We start from the raw sequence: 18,691 nt of genomic DNA on the forward strand, positions 1-18,691 counted from the left end.
ACATCGAGTATTTCAGAAAGAGCCTATATTGAAGAGTAAGACAAATGCTAAGGCAGTGACACCTCATGGATATTTTAAATTGTCATAATAAGACCTCAACAGAGGGCWAGAGGATGAGAACTAAGTAGAATACCTCTCCCTTCAGATGAAAGTCTGAAAACTCTTCTCAGGTAAAGCACTGGAAGTACATCAGCAACTGTCCGGTCTACTCCCATATACAATCCATTTTTCCTCTTAACTCCATTCTCAATCTACATCAACCACTTTTTCCCACTCAACGTAGACGAGTGACTAAATGGTTTCAAAATGTAATGTTCTCCCCATGATTTCTGGCTCAGCCTCAAAATAAATGAGAGTGTGATGAGGCTGAAAAGTAGATATGTGAGACTCTCCTAAATAGGGCTGTAAAAGGTGATAAGGTTGAAARATATTTTGGAGCTGAAGAATTAAAAGGTTTATTCATGGTTTCAGAAGAACACACAGTGGAGCAGAGGCACTCATTTGCCACTAATCAAGCGCCTTTTACTTTGTCTTCTTATTTACATACTTCACTCTYCCTTTCCGTTCAAGGTTCCCTCTAACTTAAAGTTACTGTGAATGYGCACACACACGTTTGCCATACAAACAGAAAGAATGAGGGTAGGAGGAAATAAGGATTAATACAACTACCAGGTATAGAAAGTACAACAAGATTAATGGTGTTATATAAAAAAGAAAAACCTCTGTGTCAACCACTGTTAGAAACGATATTACGGTTAAAAAAAATGATTCTAACAGACCAAATCTGTCTTTTGGAAAAAAAAAAATACTGACTAGAAAAGTAAAAGTCAAAACTGAYCTCACTCAATGATTTCTTCTCTTTGAGCACTAAAAAATTCAAAACTTCTAAAAGAATTTCGTAACAGTTAAATAAATGCTTTGAATTATCACCAYGCTCTCTGCTTGTTAAAGCCTGCAAGACGAAACAGTGCTAGAAGGTGAAAGAGAGTGGGACACTGCTGTTYCTTCAGTGCCGTTTCCTGTTTCATCCCATACAAACGCAGCAGGAATGAAAACTGTACACAGATGTCTCGGAAAGCAGAGGCTCTTATTGATGAAGGATGGAGCCTTTGACATTCCTGCGTCACCCTCTTTGTGCAAAACACTAACCGTAATTATGAGCATTTCTGCACTCTCCAAGCTGCCCTTGAAACAATGCCAAATAGGAAAAGATACGCATATTTTTTKAAACCCATACAATCAATATTTTTTCAGAAAAAAACGATAAAGCTATAGTTCTACAACAAATCTCCCATTTCTCTTCCTACCAAAACACTTAAGAAACATTGCCACTGTTTTGAATTGTAGTCAGCACTGATTATCTGTAGATGAGCCACCTTATATGAAAATATTTGAAAATTAAATTCATGAACTTACTTGAAAACTGTATGGCGAATCCAGATTTACTGATATAAAAGTCCGTGTCAAATTGGATTGTGACTATGTTGAGTGTACTGTGAATGCCTTCAGGAACAAGAGATCCACTAATTTCCTTGAGTAACATCTCATTCTCAGGTGGACCATCCCAAACTCGTAGAATATCATGTGATGCCTCAGTATCAAAAGCAAGAAACTGGAGGCTGTAAGAATACCATGATATTACTCAACAATGTATCTTTGGCTATAACACTAAGCCAAAAAAAAGCAAGCAAACTGCTGTTTCCAGGGATAATTTTCCATACTTTTTGGTACCTTTACATYTGGATGCATAAAAATCCAATACACACATGTATTTAAAAGTAAAGTTCCTTTAAAACTAAGGATAATTGAATACGTGAATTATGAAATAATATATTTAGTCATTCAAATAATTTATAAGCATCTACACAATCTTTAAGAAAAATAGATTTTTCTTAAAACAACACTGTACTAGATTTTCATCAGCATAAATTAAATTACACTGTAAACTCAGGCAGTTAGCCACATAGTGTCAATAAACATCCAACTACAAATTATCACTGAACTGCAATAATTTGGGTGGGAATTGATTCTTCCACTAAATATTTCCACTGACTCCATCACTTTTTACTCTATATGCATGCAATTTTTTGACTTTGGCATCAAAACAACATTCTTCCTAGATCTTTTTACAAGATTTCCAGTTACAGTATAGTTCTATTTTGTATATTAACATAGTGGTTTAAAATTCACCAACACTTCACAGTATGATAAGTAATTTTAGGATTTGATCTTCATCAGAAAGATCAAACCTTTTTGAAAAAAAGGTGTCTTTTGMAAAATAAATAGTTAAACACAAATCTATAGATCCAAATCTAGAATGCCAGAAACAGCGGCCTTAATCTGCACATGAAATCTTAAAACCTTAAATCTCTTCTTTTTTACTGTATGGGTAAGATTCAATTATTATGTAATCAAAGAAATTTGTTATATATAATTAAGATTTGCTTTCAGTACCTGACAATATTTCCTGGGTCTACTTCAATCATCCACATGCAACGCAGATTGTTGTCATAAGGAAAAGGATAGCCAGGAGATAAGATTCTTCCTGATGATTCTCCTTTAAAACGACCTCCACATTCAGCTAATAAAAACACCATTACATAACACGTGACTTTCATTTTATTACCGRTGGGCTTCCAACTAATCATCCGAGCAATCAGTTTATATACCTACTGCCTTGCTGAATAAACAACACAATCCAAACATGATGAAATTGAATTTATTTCCTAAAATCTTAGAACACCACATAAGTTCTTTAAGCATTTTGGTAAAGAAAAGTATATTTTTATTTAATTTTTCTTGTATTTWCCTTTAATACTTACGTCTTTCTAATCATTCTGAATGCAACATAAAAATCGGAATATATACCGTTGTATAATGAAACGAAGAAGGACTGTTACTTAAAAACCCAACAGTATAATGTCTCTCTAAAGSAGTGGAATAAAATAAAGAAAACTATTCAATTGAGTAAGGAGGAAAGAAAATGCAAACAAAACAGGGAGGGAATTAATTAAATAAAAGCAGGCTATTCAGAGATAAAATTATACTTTAGGCTTACATAAAAAATTTGTAAAGTTTCTTACTAAAGAAGTGTGATCGTAGGGAAGCTATATTATTTCTCAGAAGATAGCAGATGGTAAGTAGCTCCCTGTTAGGTGGCTTCAGCCAGCCATAGCCATTAGGCAAAGCTGAATATTTCATAATCTCGATACCTAATCTCTAAGAAATTCTATTTTTTACATAGACCCTTTAGGCTTTTAAAGTCTCCTTATTTTGCCTTCCTTCTTTTTAAAGTCTGACTAATGCTTTGTCTCTTGTGAACTCCAAAGCCAAAATAATGCTTTGATTAGATCTCTTGGTAGAGGTAAAATGCAGTTTTATTTTGATTTAACATGACCTAAAATATTTAGTTGAGTGATTCGTTACCTTATGATCTCTGTGTACTGTGATACAATGTAAGTRAAATGGTACTCTTGATAGATTCTCTAACATAATAAAAAACATAAATAAATTTTCAGAGACAAGTGGCCCTTCGTACYTTTTTTTAAGCACTTTGCCAACCTGTTAATTCCTAAAAGCTATTTAAAAAAATCTTCAGTGATTATTCAGCTCAGAGAATAGACTTGTCTATTATTCCATTGGATGAGGATATAAATACAGTGCTTTATAAAAAGAAAATTATTTACTGACAAACTGAACAAAACTAAAAAGTAATTGCATTCCCACCCCACRACCAGTGTGCCACTACCAGTTTATTATTTCTAATTGTCACAGAAGATAATTATTTTACTTTTTTATTATCAGTTCAGAAGATCCCCCCCCCCTCTAGTGGCTACTTTCTGCCTCTCCAGCGAGGCTCCAGCTCCCGTATTTGCCGAGTGCCAACTCTGGTGCGAGTAGGGAGTCCTCAGCAGCCTTGCGGGTGGCCACCAGCACCAAGGAGCAAGCACCTTCCTTCTCCACATTGTTTACTATGAAGACAATCCGAATTAACCATYGCGACTTTGCCTCCAAGTGTCGATGTTAAAGATACCTCTGAGAGTTTCAAGTTAAATGGAATACRTACTTTTCTTTCTTTCTGTAAATTCAGTGGTTAGTATGTTGTGTTGCAATATTTACTGCATGTTTATTAAAACTTATGATAACTAGAACTGCCCAAAAGCAGTTTTGCTGTTGTCTTGTCACTACCACGTTTTCCCATGAAATTACATTCAAACTATAGGCACCTTTTTTAAATCCAATTTTTGATGGTAACAGCAAGTTGAAGTGGTTTCTGACTTGCTGCTCAGAAATTTCCATAGAATCATTTTATTTGTAAATGCCAATCAAAAATATTCCATACAAAGCATTACTGTTTTCATGGATTCGCAGCGTTTGGCTGAACAGTCTGCGTACTCTAAATGAGAGATCGTGTGTTGGGCTGCAACCATGGTCTTGTAAGCCCTGAACTTCAGTGCAGGCAGCTACCTGAAGCATAAACAAGTACTCAGGAGAGAAAGAACATCAGTGTTCCAAAACCACCTTTTCTTCTAAATTTTCTTTTGTAGCAAAGAAGTCCAGTTTCAATCTGATTCTAACTAAAAGTGAATGTTAAGAGAAAGATTCCTATAAAACAGAAATCTGTCTGTTAGAACAGTTTTACTGATTATTCATCTTCACCTCCTGTTATTTATCTATTATAAATGCTAAACTAGACTATTTCAAGTACAGATAAGCACAGGATTTTCATACCAAGGGTTTTGTTTGGACATACTATAAGATCTCAATCCTATACCAAATCTGGCACTATGAGACCTTGCTGTGTTATTTCAAGCACATTTCTAACTTGAACATACTCCTTTCTTACTAATCTTGTTGTGTATTTCTTAACTGTCATTCTGCTTTCTGGTTCTCTTCTGACCCGATTCATATATTCTTACATATATATATGAATATACATATATTTATTTGTATATRAAACTATTTTGTAATTCAATGTTACTGGGTTAATAATCTCACAAAACTTATAGAGTCTTGGTTTTCTGACTAAGCTGCCTTTTTATGCTATTTGCTGACTATAATTAGGATTTCACTTATTAAGAATTTCATTATGCATGCATGTTTAAAAATTACTATTTTTTTTACCAAAAAAGCAACATTACTCATATAGACTTAGATCAGCACTACATAGATATAGCTTCAAACTTATCTGTAAATAGATCTGTACATGATCACATTTCACATATATCTAACAATCCCTAAAGAAAAAAAGAACTTTTTTTTTCATTTCTTATATTTAGACAATAGTTCAAGTTAAAAATTTAAAAAAGAGTCTACTACCAATACATGATGGCAGAGGATAGTCCCATGCCCTTCTTTCCCCTGTCATACACTTTAGAAGGCTACTCCCATGGAGCGTGTAACCTGGATTGCATCCATAAATTATAGTGCTTCCAGCAAAATGGCCTTGGTCACTAATCTTGTACCCAAACTGTGGCACACCAGGGTCCTCACAATGTGAAAGCTCAAAACCTGTGTTAGGAATAAAACATTGTAGTTACAAAATCAAATAGATATGTACATTGATAAAATTAACCTTTTTTTTGTTTTCTAATGGAAAACAGACATTTTCAGATGTCACATAACAATATATTTAAAGTTTCTTGTTTATCTTGAAACAGTCTAAGTAGATTAATTCTGTCTATAACACTCAGTGTGAGYATGCCAAACAAACTGTCAGCAGCATTTTTTTCTAAAAGTCCTACTAAAGACTCAGAAGAGAATTCATGATCATTTTTGATCAGGTCTAAAATGCCATGWTAAATTATAAAATGCTTTTAGTGACTCTCCATTTACTCTGATGACAACTTAGTTTGTGAACAGCCATTTAAAGGCTCATAAACAAAATTTAACAGCAGATTTTTTTGTTGTTACTGTGCACAATAGCACTAGTGGCACCATGGCATCTATAGCACAAAATACATCTTGTTATATCCATAAATTCTTGCTCCTATCCCACTTTCAATAGTTTGTTTGCTTAAAAACTGCATGCAGGAAGCAATGATAATGACGATATGGACAATTAAAGCCAAAAAATGTAGTCATTTTTGAGAATTTAAAGATTTGGAGCAAGAAGGAAAAAAAAACAGCTTATACATTATACAAAGGCAGGAAAGCATACTAACATTTGGGAAAATATAAACTTTAATTCAGAAGAAATATTTTCGGTTCAAAATGTTCTTTATTGTTACTAAGTGAGAAGCAGCTTGAAAYCTTGCTTTATTCAAAAACAAATATATTTTAAAAGTGTCACTGAGCTCGTAGTGCGTGTAGATAAAAAAGATACTTTGTGACAGTTTGATATTCCTATATGTAGCTGGTAWGGGAGCAAATTAAGGGATCTTCCTTTCCGTGTTGTCCAATTATGGCATTTACACAGTATCTACCCAGCTGGTCAACAGCTGGTAGCCTTTCGCAACCTGTCCTGAGGTACTGCGTCATTCCTATTGATGGATCGTGAAAACGTTCAATATTTTATTTTACAGACAACAGTGGTTTAGGCTCTTTGCTCTCACGAGGTAAAAAAGTAGGTCAGATGCTGTACGTTCATGGCTCTGGCTCCAGCTCATTAAAAGTCTCACTGAAAACAGCTCATCTCCTGAAGGGCCCCTACAGCCCCTGGGCTGAACTTTCCCCACTCTGAGCTGAGGTMGCATTTCCCAGTAGAGATAGCGCTGCCAAAACACTAGAAGAGGCTAATGTGAGGCCCAAAGAACTGTACTTTCGATATCAGTACTCTGAATACTTATTGACCGGTAACAGATTCCTGTTTTCTCAAAAAAAAATCTGTTGATCAGATCATGTGAAAGAAATCTAAATGGGCCTTGGTCCCTGAGATGTCCTTACCTGTGGACAGTCTGGTTATAGACACAGTACCAAAACTGCCTTAGTAATTCATCATTTCCCTATCAAGGATGAAGATAACACCGCAATTTCCCTACCTAAGCTCAGGTGTTAGCACCATTTTAGCTGCCCTAGTGTACGTATTTGAGCCACCTACACAGCGCTGGCAGTTCTGGCCCAGGAGGGTAGAGCTGAATCCTTCTGGAGTAGCACCTCGCAGCCAGGGGCACACTGCAGGGAGCCCAAAAGGGCACTAGATGGCTAATCTGGGCAGCTGAAAAATCGTAATGGCCACAATGTGYCCTTAAAGACAGAAAATACTTCACTGCAGCTCATGGGGATTTTRCTGATTGCTTAAGAGCATCAGGTTTGTGGATTGTGCTTTTGAAATATTCGATTTTCTATTTATGAAAAAAAAACAAAAACCTGTATTAGTTATCTTCCCCAAAAGTTTTCAATTGTAAAGTATCACGACTGTCTACAATAATGATCTTGCATCAACATTAAGTGGACAATTATCAAGATTAATGAAGGGACTCAAACAGTGAAAATTCTAATCAACTCCATGTTGTTTTATCTCTGGTATTAGCTAGAGGACTCCAGGGAGGTATTTATCCTATCTAACTTAAAATGTCTACTTAAGAACCAAGTCTATGCCCTATGTATCTTTCCAGTGAAGGAAACATCTAATTCAGCACTGTTCAGGCTAGAAAATTAAGTATTGCCTAATTTAGGTGACTCAATACATGCTCTGAGGTCCATAGTCTTTCCGTCGAATAGGTAGGATGATTTATACAAACACCTGAGCAGGTGCCTGAAGTTACGTAGTGTGAATATGTTCTCCTTTCTTTCCTGTACGCAGGCTCGTGACCTGGCTGGTGCCGAGCTGTACGTCATGTAGCTGCAGCACATGTAAGTCAAGATGGAGATGAACCTGGCAGTTCGGAAGGAAGTCGTTGAAAGAACTGTCAAAATCTCAGACAAAGATCTCTTAAGGGTAGCATCACTACTGTTTGTTAAATATCGCAAAGCTCCTGTAATGTCTTAGGCAGTACCTTCACATACAGGTATCAGCTCGGGTCCAGTGCCATCTTTTCTAAGTACTTCTAAAGAAGTAATGCAATCGTTTCTTACTTTTTCAACTAAATAGATCATCAGCATACATGGTAGGCAGGACATCTTGAGACTCTCTTGAAAGCTAAAACTAGAAAGGGTATTAGATCCCATTGACGAAATGAGCAGGTAGCTTGTGGACATACAAAATCTAAGCTCCATGATATACACTGGTTTCCAGAYGGAATTTGAGGTTTGTGGGTTTTAATGAAAGAGCCCTAGAAAGACTGAAAATAGGTATCTGAAAAATTACTTTATATGCAATTTCACAACATCAGAGTAGAGACAAGGAACTGAAAGAGCAAGCCATGTGCCGTGGCAAAGCATCAGTTTTGAAGCTTRTTCCATATCATGGGAAGCCAGGCATCTTTCTGCCTGTATAATAAAATTAATTTCTTTTTCTAATTACATTCTTCTCTAAATTTAGGGATAAAGTCTGCTAATATTAAAATATTTATTATATTAATATCTCTTTTTTGTTAGGGTTTAATTTTTAGTATAAAATATTTATAAAATCAAGAGTTTTTTAAAAAATTTTGAATAGAAAAGTAGTAAGTAATGAATCTGCACCATGAAAAGCATAATGGGAAAAAATAGTGCATTAGGCAAATATTTAGTCTATAAACAAATTTATTTTGCACTATTGCCTTCAGAAAGATGAACATCATATGGTTTCTGGGGTTTACTAAAACATAAAATCTRTATGACACTATGATAGAAACACAGCGCTGGAAAGCCCACGATAAATCAGAGTACAGTCCTAAGCTATTACATGCTTGCCTTGCTATCACAAGGYACAATTACCCAAATTTCATCTTACAACTAATTAGATACACTTGTAGAATCTTGAAATATTTTCCTTTATGAAATCTCTGAAACAAAAATATTTGGCTATGTATTTAAAACTACTCAGGTGCTTAAATAGTTTTATATGCTGGAACCATTGACAGAAAATTATTATATTTTTTTCTTATCCTTCCAAGACTGAAAAAAATATCAAAATTACCCTTGCGCAAAAGACAGCAGTTTAAGTATCAAACTASTGAAAGTACCATCAAAGCCAGAGTCTCAGTACACTAAATGTAGTCTGAGGCAGAATTATGGCACTGGATTGTTTTGATGAGCAATGAATGAGCTGCTGGTAACATTTTGTTGATTTTTATCAGTATTTSACTTCGGACTGTATTTTCATCTCATGAGCCACGAATTTTCATTCCATAAATGCCATACGTCTATTACCATTGTTTTCCCAAATACTTACTGGTATACACAAGCTGAAAACCTTCATCAGTGCCTTCCAAGTCTGAGTTAAATTCCAACCACAAATGATTTGAAGTACTACTTAGCGTCAATCCTCTTAATGATGCCCCAGTAAATGCACCCAGAAGGTGAGCAGTGTTGTCTTTGCCATCATATATCTGTAAAACAAACATTACTTTTACAGTTGCTGAAAAAAATGAGGTATTTGAGTTACAAAATAATTCATTATATTTCAATTAAGGGAGAGGACAGCTTTGCTAGGGGACATCTATTGCCAGWCAGCCCACAGCGCTCTTTGGATAAACTGTTTGCCTCTCTTGAATTACGTTAATTATGGTGACCTTTCAAATGCACAATTTAGAATACGTCAGTTCATTTTCTGCATAACAATAGAAGCGGGCAGGGTTGCCATATCATCTCAGTGTTTTTAAACATCTGTGTTTCTCTTTCACTGCCAATATTATAAAGCTGGTCACACCYTATCAGTAAATACTTATTCTGTGGGGCTTCGTCTGCCTCAGGTCACTGAGGTGGCGTAACACAAAAGCTAAATTTGWCCTGTTAAATAAATGTCTGTAAAACTTTTCTGTATAAGGAGAGGTTCAAATATAACTGTAAAGTAAAAGGACACTAGGAAATCAGAATAAAATAAATAGAATAGCTGCTTCTGTAAGTTGGAAGAGAAACGTAATCTATATGTAAATCGGAAAACAGCATTATTATTATTTAGTTTTCTTCAAGAGTTGTCCTTTTCCATATTTAAACTAGAAAACTTCTGTCGGACTACTAATGCATAAAATAATCTTTTAATAATACTGAGAAAATTTCCTTACAATTTTATTGCTTTAAAACATCGCAGGTAACAATCTGTGATGCATTCTTCTCATTTTTAAAAGTAGTTAAACTATAATTTAACAGTAGTTGCTAACTCAAGTACAAYACTCTATAAGATTTATTTAGTGACTTGTATAACCACTAAAACTTTGATAAATGGGTTCTAAGAATAATTTCACTTGCAAATCAGTAAACTGACCTCTGAATAATTTTCAAACTGTCAGAGAGAAATTCTAAAGCTTTACTAAATAAACAGGGAACTGTCTCTAGTTCTAAGTAAGACCTAATTGTATGAATTTGAAATGTAATCAAAGTTTACAGTTATAAAGAGAAATCTATACTAGAATGAATGAATCAAACCAAACCCATCAACAACAGTATACAGCAAGAATAAGAATGTGAAATACTATGATGTCTGCTCCTCATCTGTGAGAATGATTTATATATGTAACTCCTATATGCAGAAATCGGATGTATCTAGAAATATCAGAGACTTTTGCACTTAATGAAATGATAAAATAAAACAAAGTCATTGCTAGCCACCTTTAACGAATGAATATCTGTATAGCAGTTTAAGAAATAGAGAAAAATGACTTAGTATCTTTCCTTGTTTTTACTGAACATGCCAATAAACCTGAATAAACTTTAATGCTAATGCTAGCATTAATGCCAGCACTTAAAYGTTAATGTCTTTTCACAGAGTTAAAATAAGATATTGAAGTAAAAAAGCTACAATTAATGCTTATCAAGAAAAAGTAATTTTAAAATATATATGTAATGTTAAAATGGATGTCTCGCTTAACTTTATTTAAAATTTCTTTAAAATTATATTAAGATCAGTAATCAGGTATGGCCAGAGGCAAAGCAGCAGAAAATCAGTTCTGAAACGGACTCAGTTATGGTTCAGTAGCTAAAAGAAGAAGAATCTATTCCAGGAGCACTACTGTTATCCTACAGAGATATGCACATCACGACTTGACTACAAGAGAAGTCAACTTGTACTTGATGCTCCTTTTCCTAATCTCTCCAAGCTACTTATAACTAATAACACACAAGGATTCTGGATTTATTTTATTTTTAAGCACTGCATAAAAGCAATCTATTTTCTTCTGTTACATATGTGTGGATCACTAATAATTACTGCAGGAAAGCCTTTTCAAGTTATGCCAACTAGTCTCAACAGCTTGCCAGAACTTCCCATAAGCCACTTCACGATACAAATTTTCTTCATGAACAGTTTTCCCAAACATATATTTTATTGCCAATTTTGTCAACTGTCCTACCATATTAATCCTTTCACATTGACACATTGCTTATTGTGAACATTCATACCTCTCAAAAGCTGACATTAATTCTACTTCATGGATAACTGGTAGCCTCATTGTAAAATGTATCTAAGCCTATGTCACTTCTAAGAAGTAACAAATTTCAAAGTATCCAAAGGCTTCTGAAACACTCTGATTCTTCGTATAAGAAAAATGAATTGGTGTGAGGGAAGGATGTGATTTGTTTCAAAAACTTTTTTTTGGGTGGTTGACTTAAATAACCAAAGTAACACATACTCATTTTCTTGAGATATTTGGGTATCCCTTAGGCCAATATGGATAAATATTTTTTTTTTATATTTCATCCAAGTTATTGTGCCCTACATAGGAATGTCTAGATATTACCTAAATGATAGAGTTATTCATTCTATTCAAACGCTTTCACATTTTTATGTATTTATGTTGCAAAGAAATTGGTAACAGCCTACATTCTCTTGTGAGATTTGCAGGAGCAACATTGTCTTTCCAACCTTCCTATAGGTGGGAGTTTTGCTAAAGATTTTGAATGAATTTGATAATAAATATCACAATGATATTTTGAGATGTTGTAGGGAAGGATCCTATGTGGGAACACCATTTAGATAAATATGATTTGAACAGACAGATGTACTCTTATTCTATTTCTTGGGGGAGGSAAGATAATGCTTACATTTACAGTTGGAGAATAATGGAAACTTGATAAGCTTCTGAGGGACTTAATCATCAACAATTTTTTAACAGAAATGAATATTTGTAAGTTTGGTAAGTTTATTTTACTCAATTCTATAAACTTTTAACAAGTAAATAGTTTAAAGTGAATTTATTAAATGTATGCATTTTAATCAAACTCTTTTTGAGACTTGCCATTGAAACGTAAAAGGCATATGGATATGTAGATCYGTGCCTTTCTAAAGAGAAGGAATAACATAAAATCAGCAGCTCAGAGCTGAAGCTGTCAACACCCCGTCAAATATATCATTTATACCACATGCAAACAGAAGCACTAATATAAAGACAGAAAAGGGACCATATGTTTGTGTTTTTTTTCTCCCCTATATTTATTACCTATTTCACACTCATGTTTTCAGGATGCTACTGCTGAAAGGATTATTATAGCAAGTGTAGAGAATTCTTAAGAAATAAATTAGTAAAAAGACATTAACTCCCTTTAAAATATTTGCACAAAAATCATCAAAAACTGAATCACATGCTCACACTTCAAAGCTGGCCTATAAGTCAAAGAGCAAACAAATGCAGCCAAACTGATTTCTATGTATTGTGTGGGAGCACAAAGTGAGAGTGCTGAGAAGCACTACCRGGAAGGGGATGCTCATTGCCAGCTCTAGTTTGGTCCACTATTATATTATTCTCCCCCAGTCACTGCACTGACGGTTTTTGAAGAAGCTTCATTACAGCAACAAAACCAATTCTCAAAGCCATWTTTTGCCATTTTTTGAATTTCATCTGACATGACATCTTCCCCTCTGCGTACTGCCAGTTAAGAGCACACAAAGTAGGGGAGTGCAACTGGTCRCCCACTGCAGAGATCCACGTCTTGTGCACAGCCTTTCCCTTGTTCCTGCCTGTCATGCGCTGCCAAAACAAAATGCATATATATGACAAAGTGCTACACAGCTTCTCAAAAGACTAACATTGCTTTGAAAATAATAGGGCATTGTAGCCTGTTAATGTAGCGTCTTCAACATTATTCTGATACAACGGTCTTTGTGTTGAACTCTGAACTGGTTCTTTTTCTCCAATACTATATGACCCAATTAGACAAAACTTCTAGACATATCATGAATCCTTCTCAGAATCTAAAATGTTGATTTTGACAGTTTTTTTTTCTCCTTTAATCATTAAGCTCTTAATTCATGGGGTCACTACACACTTAYCTTCCATTAAAAATAACTAGATTTTTATTATTATTTAAGGACTATTTTTCATTCTTGCTAAAAATGAAAGTCCTTGAAAARGTGTGTTAACTTTGCTTCAAAACGGATGGCGTTTYTCAAATTTTGAACAATCTTCCAAAACTCTGAATGAAATGTATACTCTTTTCAAATGAGGTACCTTCTTTTTCGATAGTACACTCAAATATAGCTTAAAGATAAATACAAAATAATCCTGCAAATTTCTTAACACAAAATATCTGTATCTATTTACAACTTCTAAAGAAAAAATTCTGTCAGAAAAAAAACTTCAACATATATACTATAAAGAAGAACTAATGTTCTCTTTTCATCTCASTCTTTCACACTTGATATTCCTTTCTGTTTCATCTTATGTTCTCCTATGGAATGCCTGCATTTTCTGTGGTTGCTCTTGTTGCTGTTTTTTAACATTAATATAGAACTAYAGAGTACCACACTTGGGTAAACTAGTCCAATTCTAGTAACAAAGCTTCTATTTATGTTGAAATCTCCTGAAAATGAAGAACATTTAAYCATACAATCTTTGCTGAAATTTTAATTTTACTAAAAGTTGCCTTTCTCCTGCTAAACTGGAAATGTAYATTTGTACTAAAAAGACTTTTGACAAAAGCTTTCAACTTTCAACTGACAATYGAATGTTCACTACAGATAATGGACTACCCAGTCAAGTAGAAAAATAGTAACTATTCCTTTCTGTTTAAATATTTATATTTATACAGTTTGCTTATAGCTAAGAGAGACTACAGAGCTTACAAGCAAAACTGGTGGATGGAAGTGAAAGTGAGAAGAAAAGCGCATAGAGATGTTATTTTGCAAACTGTGGATTTTGTCCTGCCTCCCTCACCACCAGTTTGCTCTAACAATTTAGAGCTATGGAAGCACTATAGTACACAAATTCAGTTATCAGTACAATTACAAGGAAGGAAACAACTGTTTTACGGTTTCTAAGATCAATATTAAATGGATTGCCATGCAGTAACTATACAGATCATACAGCCTTCTTCTGCCTTCATGCAACTGCCATTAATAATGAATCAAGATGTGGTGGCATCAAGAGCAGGTTACAGCTATAAAAAATGTAAAGGAAGCTATGTATTTCTTATAATTTCCACCCCCCCMAAAAAAAGCTTCCCAAAACATTAATGTAAGTAGTCAGAGCAATTCTATCAAAAACAACAAAGAGAAAAAAATGCATATTAAATGCAACAAATGGAAAAAAATGTGCATGTTCTGAAGCTTCTATTCTATACAGTTCAGAAGTGACAAATGGGAGCTTCTCCTTTTCTGTCTGGTGAGTAGGAGGAAGGGTGGTGATTTATTTGTGTCAGACAGACTGTTCCACACTAACAGGGTTCTCCGCTCCCGGTCCAGCTGTTTCATTGTTTCACTCATACTGCTTGTCAGGGATAAATTTGATCCACGGTCAGTTAATTCAACCAGAACCCAGCTGACCCCATGCCTTGATTAATTGGTATATTAAAATATCCAGCTAATTCAGACTTTAAATTGGAAATTTTGCTGCATATCACCACACTAATACTCTAACACATTAGCTGATAGAAAAAGTAACTTCAAGAACAAGATGAAATTCTTTGACAAATTTTTTGTCTATTGCTATTCTGAAGAACAGATTAATGCATCATCCAATCCATCACTAAAATCTGTACTTCAGAGACTGAGCTTTAACTGAGAAATATTATTGGGCTAATTCTTTTGTGTTTGGGGACAGAAGCCTTGTCTGAAAGCTTCTGAGAAACACCTTGGCTTCTGTGTAGTGCATTCCCTATCTCACCTATTATATAGTTAAAAGAGCACTGTATACTGACTGTATGTCACCCATTTTTTTGTTGTAACACTGAATGGCACCAACTGAAAGTTTAGAAATATCAAATAGATTACATGATTACCTACCTTAAGAACATCTCCTTGGGCTAAATGAAATGTTCTGGCTGAAATGTTGATTCCTTTCCCTGCTTGTACCTGAATGCTATAAATACATTCATGGTTGTTCTCATAGTTAAGAGGATAATTGGGGGACAGTAAGATTCCTTCATTATTTGTCGTGGAGGCTCCACATTCAGCTGCAAGTAAAGGAAAATGTTAAGGTATATTTTAAAAGAAAATTTAAATATTTTCAGTAATTGTGATAATGGGAATGTTAATGTAACCTAGCTCAACGTGACTAGCATTTATTCACATCCAAAGTCTAGTTCTAAAAATGTGTTCATGAAAGTGATAGAAGATTGCAAACTAAATTCCTGCAATACTTATATTAAGCTATGCTAAATAATATGGAGAGTGATAATCAYGTAAGTGTTCGATTCTGTAATCAGAATATTCTGAAGGATCTTTCTTGAGTTTTGTTTTGGAGAAAATATACTTTGTATTTAATAAAGCTTATTTCTCCAATACAGAAATTCTTAAAGATATGCTAATTAAAGGGAAGTAAGAATATTCCAGAATTTTTTATATGTATATGTTTTTTACACATACACATATATATACATATATGCAGATACACACATCTTCAAACRTATATAAATGACAGTAGAGAATTTTGCTCTAATGTCAATGTAATAAAACAAACAGTATAGTGAATGGTGTAAATTAGAATAGAACAGAAAGAGTTATTCTAACCTACTAAATAAATAAATAAAAAATCTAATTAATAAACAAGTAGAAAAACAATTACTCTCAGGGAAAAAAAAAGAATGAAATGTGATTATTCCAGAAAAAGAACCTCATAATTGAGGTCTTTGCTTATTAACATTAATCAAACTGAAATTTTAAATATGAAAAATCCTATTGTATTTTGGAGTAGTTATATAATTTTAATTAAGAYATTTTTGGCATTAAGGTACCAGCTAAATTAAATTAACATTGACAAGATATTAGAATTCTTTCCTCTTCTTTTTCTTTAGTCCTGATATGTAGCCATTATGTGCAAAGACAATAGCACTTTCTCACTTTTTAATTGATTTAGATTCATTTAAAACTTAACTGTAACACTAAAGTTCCAGGGTTTATGTCTGTTTCCAGGAGCGCTGCAATATTTCTGCCATGCATTTTAGCCAATATGATTAGACTGCACAGAATAAAAAAATCTACTGTATAAAAACTAACTGACATTTTAATGGATCGAAAAGACATTTAAACAATTTGGTATCTGTCTTAAGACCTCTAACTGTTATCATTATAATTCCMTCACCAGACTTACTGTTTGAAATCTTAGAAATGCAGGATATTAAGATGTTTTGTAAGCAAAATAACTAACCATACTTGATTAATTGTTCTTTCTATAAACAACTAAAAACAACATTGTGCAGGAAGCCAAATAAGGCACAGATCAGACACAGGAAACACACGATGACTATGTATAATTCAATAGGGAAACCTAGCAAATACCCAAATAATTCAGAAGTCATCAGGTTGTCTTAGAATATTTGAATAAACATAGTCTAAGCAGAAGCAGGGAACCTTCTAGTCTACATGGTTATGTGTATCCTTTTATCTCATTCTTAAACAAATGGGTATTTGATGGGAATGCATAGGCCAGTTTGACTTATAGCATGTAAGARAAAGATAATTGTAATTTAAAGTTTGCAGGATATCCTCTTCCACATCAGAGAGAAAGAAAAGTCAAAAGATGCAAGGTATTTATTGCATTAAATATTTCATTAAATAGATCAAACACTAACTGTTCCGCCATTTAACCAATATTGAGAACCATGCTTTCTTTTCTGTTACAAATAAGGAAATTGCTCAAAACAGGTAAAATTTATACATCTGATTGTACTTTTCTTTAATATTGGCATAGAATAAAAGCTTTAAGATGATTGGAACACAGTATGTATGATCTCAACCCTCATAGTTTCATACAAGAAAGTATGTTTAGTAAAAGTCGTTTTKGAAACTGTAATAAAAAAGATGAACGTGTCCCATAGTATTTAGTTAAATCGCTACAGTTCCAAGGCAGTGCACACTGCATYCTATAAAAGTAGTTTTTATTGCTCACTTTCTCAGAAAATCAACAGTGTAAACTTAAAAAACAGTATAATTCTGAATAAGTGCAGTATCAAAAAGGGAAGTTATGCATTCAATATTTTAAGACTTGCCAAACTATACCACAGGCAATTCTATTTCTCAGACTGCACTTTGATTTCTAAACCTTAACAGACAGTTATTTCAGTAAAAATATATATGCAACTTCAAATAATCTATGGTTACCTTGTATTCATTGATGTTAGCACTATAGCATAAAACACAACAGAGCGTAATATCTGTATGTCTGGTAAAGTGCTGAGTCAGGGGAAAAAAACATTAACTGAGTTCTTAAGCTTAAAATAAATACAAACAATAAATGTAGTTTCTTTAAAGTGTTTGGAAAATCTTAAAAAGCATTACAGAGAATGACAGAAAAAGAGACAGAAAGAAAAGAACAAGGATAAAATGAAGAAAAATAGATAACGAAAGATAGAAGAAAAAAATAGGACACTTTCAGAAATGAAGGAAAAATGACAGAGGAACAGAAAGTTTAGGATTGTCCTTTTAAAAAACAAAAAACAACTAGAGCTACATCTGCTACCAARCATTTCTACACTGTCTTAATGTTTCATTTTAGTAAAGTTCTTTTTTCAGTAGAAATAAAATCCATGTTCTTTTAGTGACAAAGGTAAAATATACATATATTTATCTTAGCTGAAACTAAGAATCTACCCTACATATCTTGCTTGTAGGAAAAAAAAAAGTAAAAATATTCATCTGCGTAACAAGGTCAACAATAGAAAACACGCAGCTATGTTTTGACAAGGACTGTAATTGATCATACATACACAGTATAATGATATAACTGAAATAAATCATTATTTCTGAATTTCACCAGAAATGTAAAATTGTTTCAATATTAAAAATGAAAACAAATCAAAACTCAAAAAAATACAAGATAATACTGATGTAACAAGCTATTAGTTGTTATAAGAAATAACTATTACGCTTTCTTTGGTTATAAATATGTGCTTGTTGCAAATTTTCATACTAGAACAAATAAGTTCTTKGTTTATTTGTATATTTAAATTCAGTAATTGTGTAAGGTGCCATTACTGTAACCAAGGAATGAAATGCATCTGTCTGCATAATTCAATTATTTGAAAACAATTCTTCAATGAATGAGATTTTTTCAAATCTGCTCTATTAGRAGGATTTTGCAAGGTTTCTCACTATTCAATTGATGAAATGCTAACCACTGAAAACTATCGAATGGCAAAATGCCATGTGCAGCTACAGATAAAAATTGTCTTTTCTTCAAGGCAAACTGTTGGAATCAAAAGCTAAGAAGTACAAATAGCAGTTCCATATTCTGAAAAG

At 33.6% G+C, this 18,691-nt stretch overlaps 1 protein-coding gene across 4 annotated transcripts in view; it reads right to left on the minus strand.

The window, feature by feature from the left end:
• The window catches only part of CSMD3 (CUB and Sushi multiple domains 3), a 678,537-nt gene that overhangs the window by 212,327 nt on the left and 447,519 nt on the right, over positions 1-18,691 (minus strand). For all 4 annotated transcript variants that reach the window (XM_085321107.1, XM_085320309.1, XM_085319522.1 and 1 more), the window contains 5 exons: positions 15,239-15,408; positions 9,257-9,413; positions 5,320-5,511; positions 2,455-2,581; positions 1,417-1,619 (listed from right to left, as the gene is read on the minus strand). In XM_085321107.1, the coding sequence (XP_085177233.1) occupies positions 1,417-1,619; positions 2,455-2,581; positions 5,320-5,511; positions 9,257-9,413; positions 15,239-15,408 (849 nt within the window). The remainder of the gene's footprint in view (positions 1-1,416; positions 1,620-2,454; positions 2,582-5,319; positions 5,512-9,256; positions 9,414-15,238; positions 15,409-18,691) is intronic.

The sequence above is a fragment of the Rhea americana genome, unplaced genomic scaffold, assembly GCF_003343005.1.
Source record: "Rhea americana isolate MKP2758 unplaced genomic scaffold, rheAme1 scaffold_0, whole genome shotgun sequence".
Lineage (NCBI taxonomy): Eukaryota > Metazoa > Chordata > Aves > Rheiformes > Rheidae > Rhea > Rhea americana.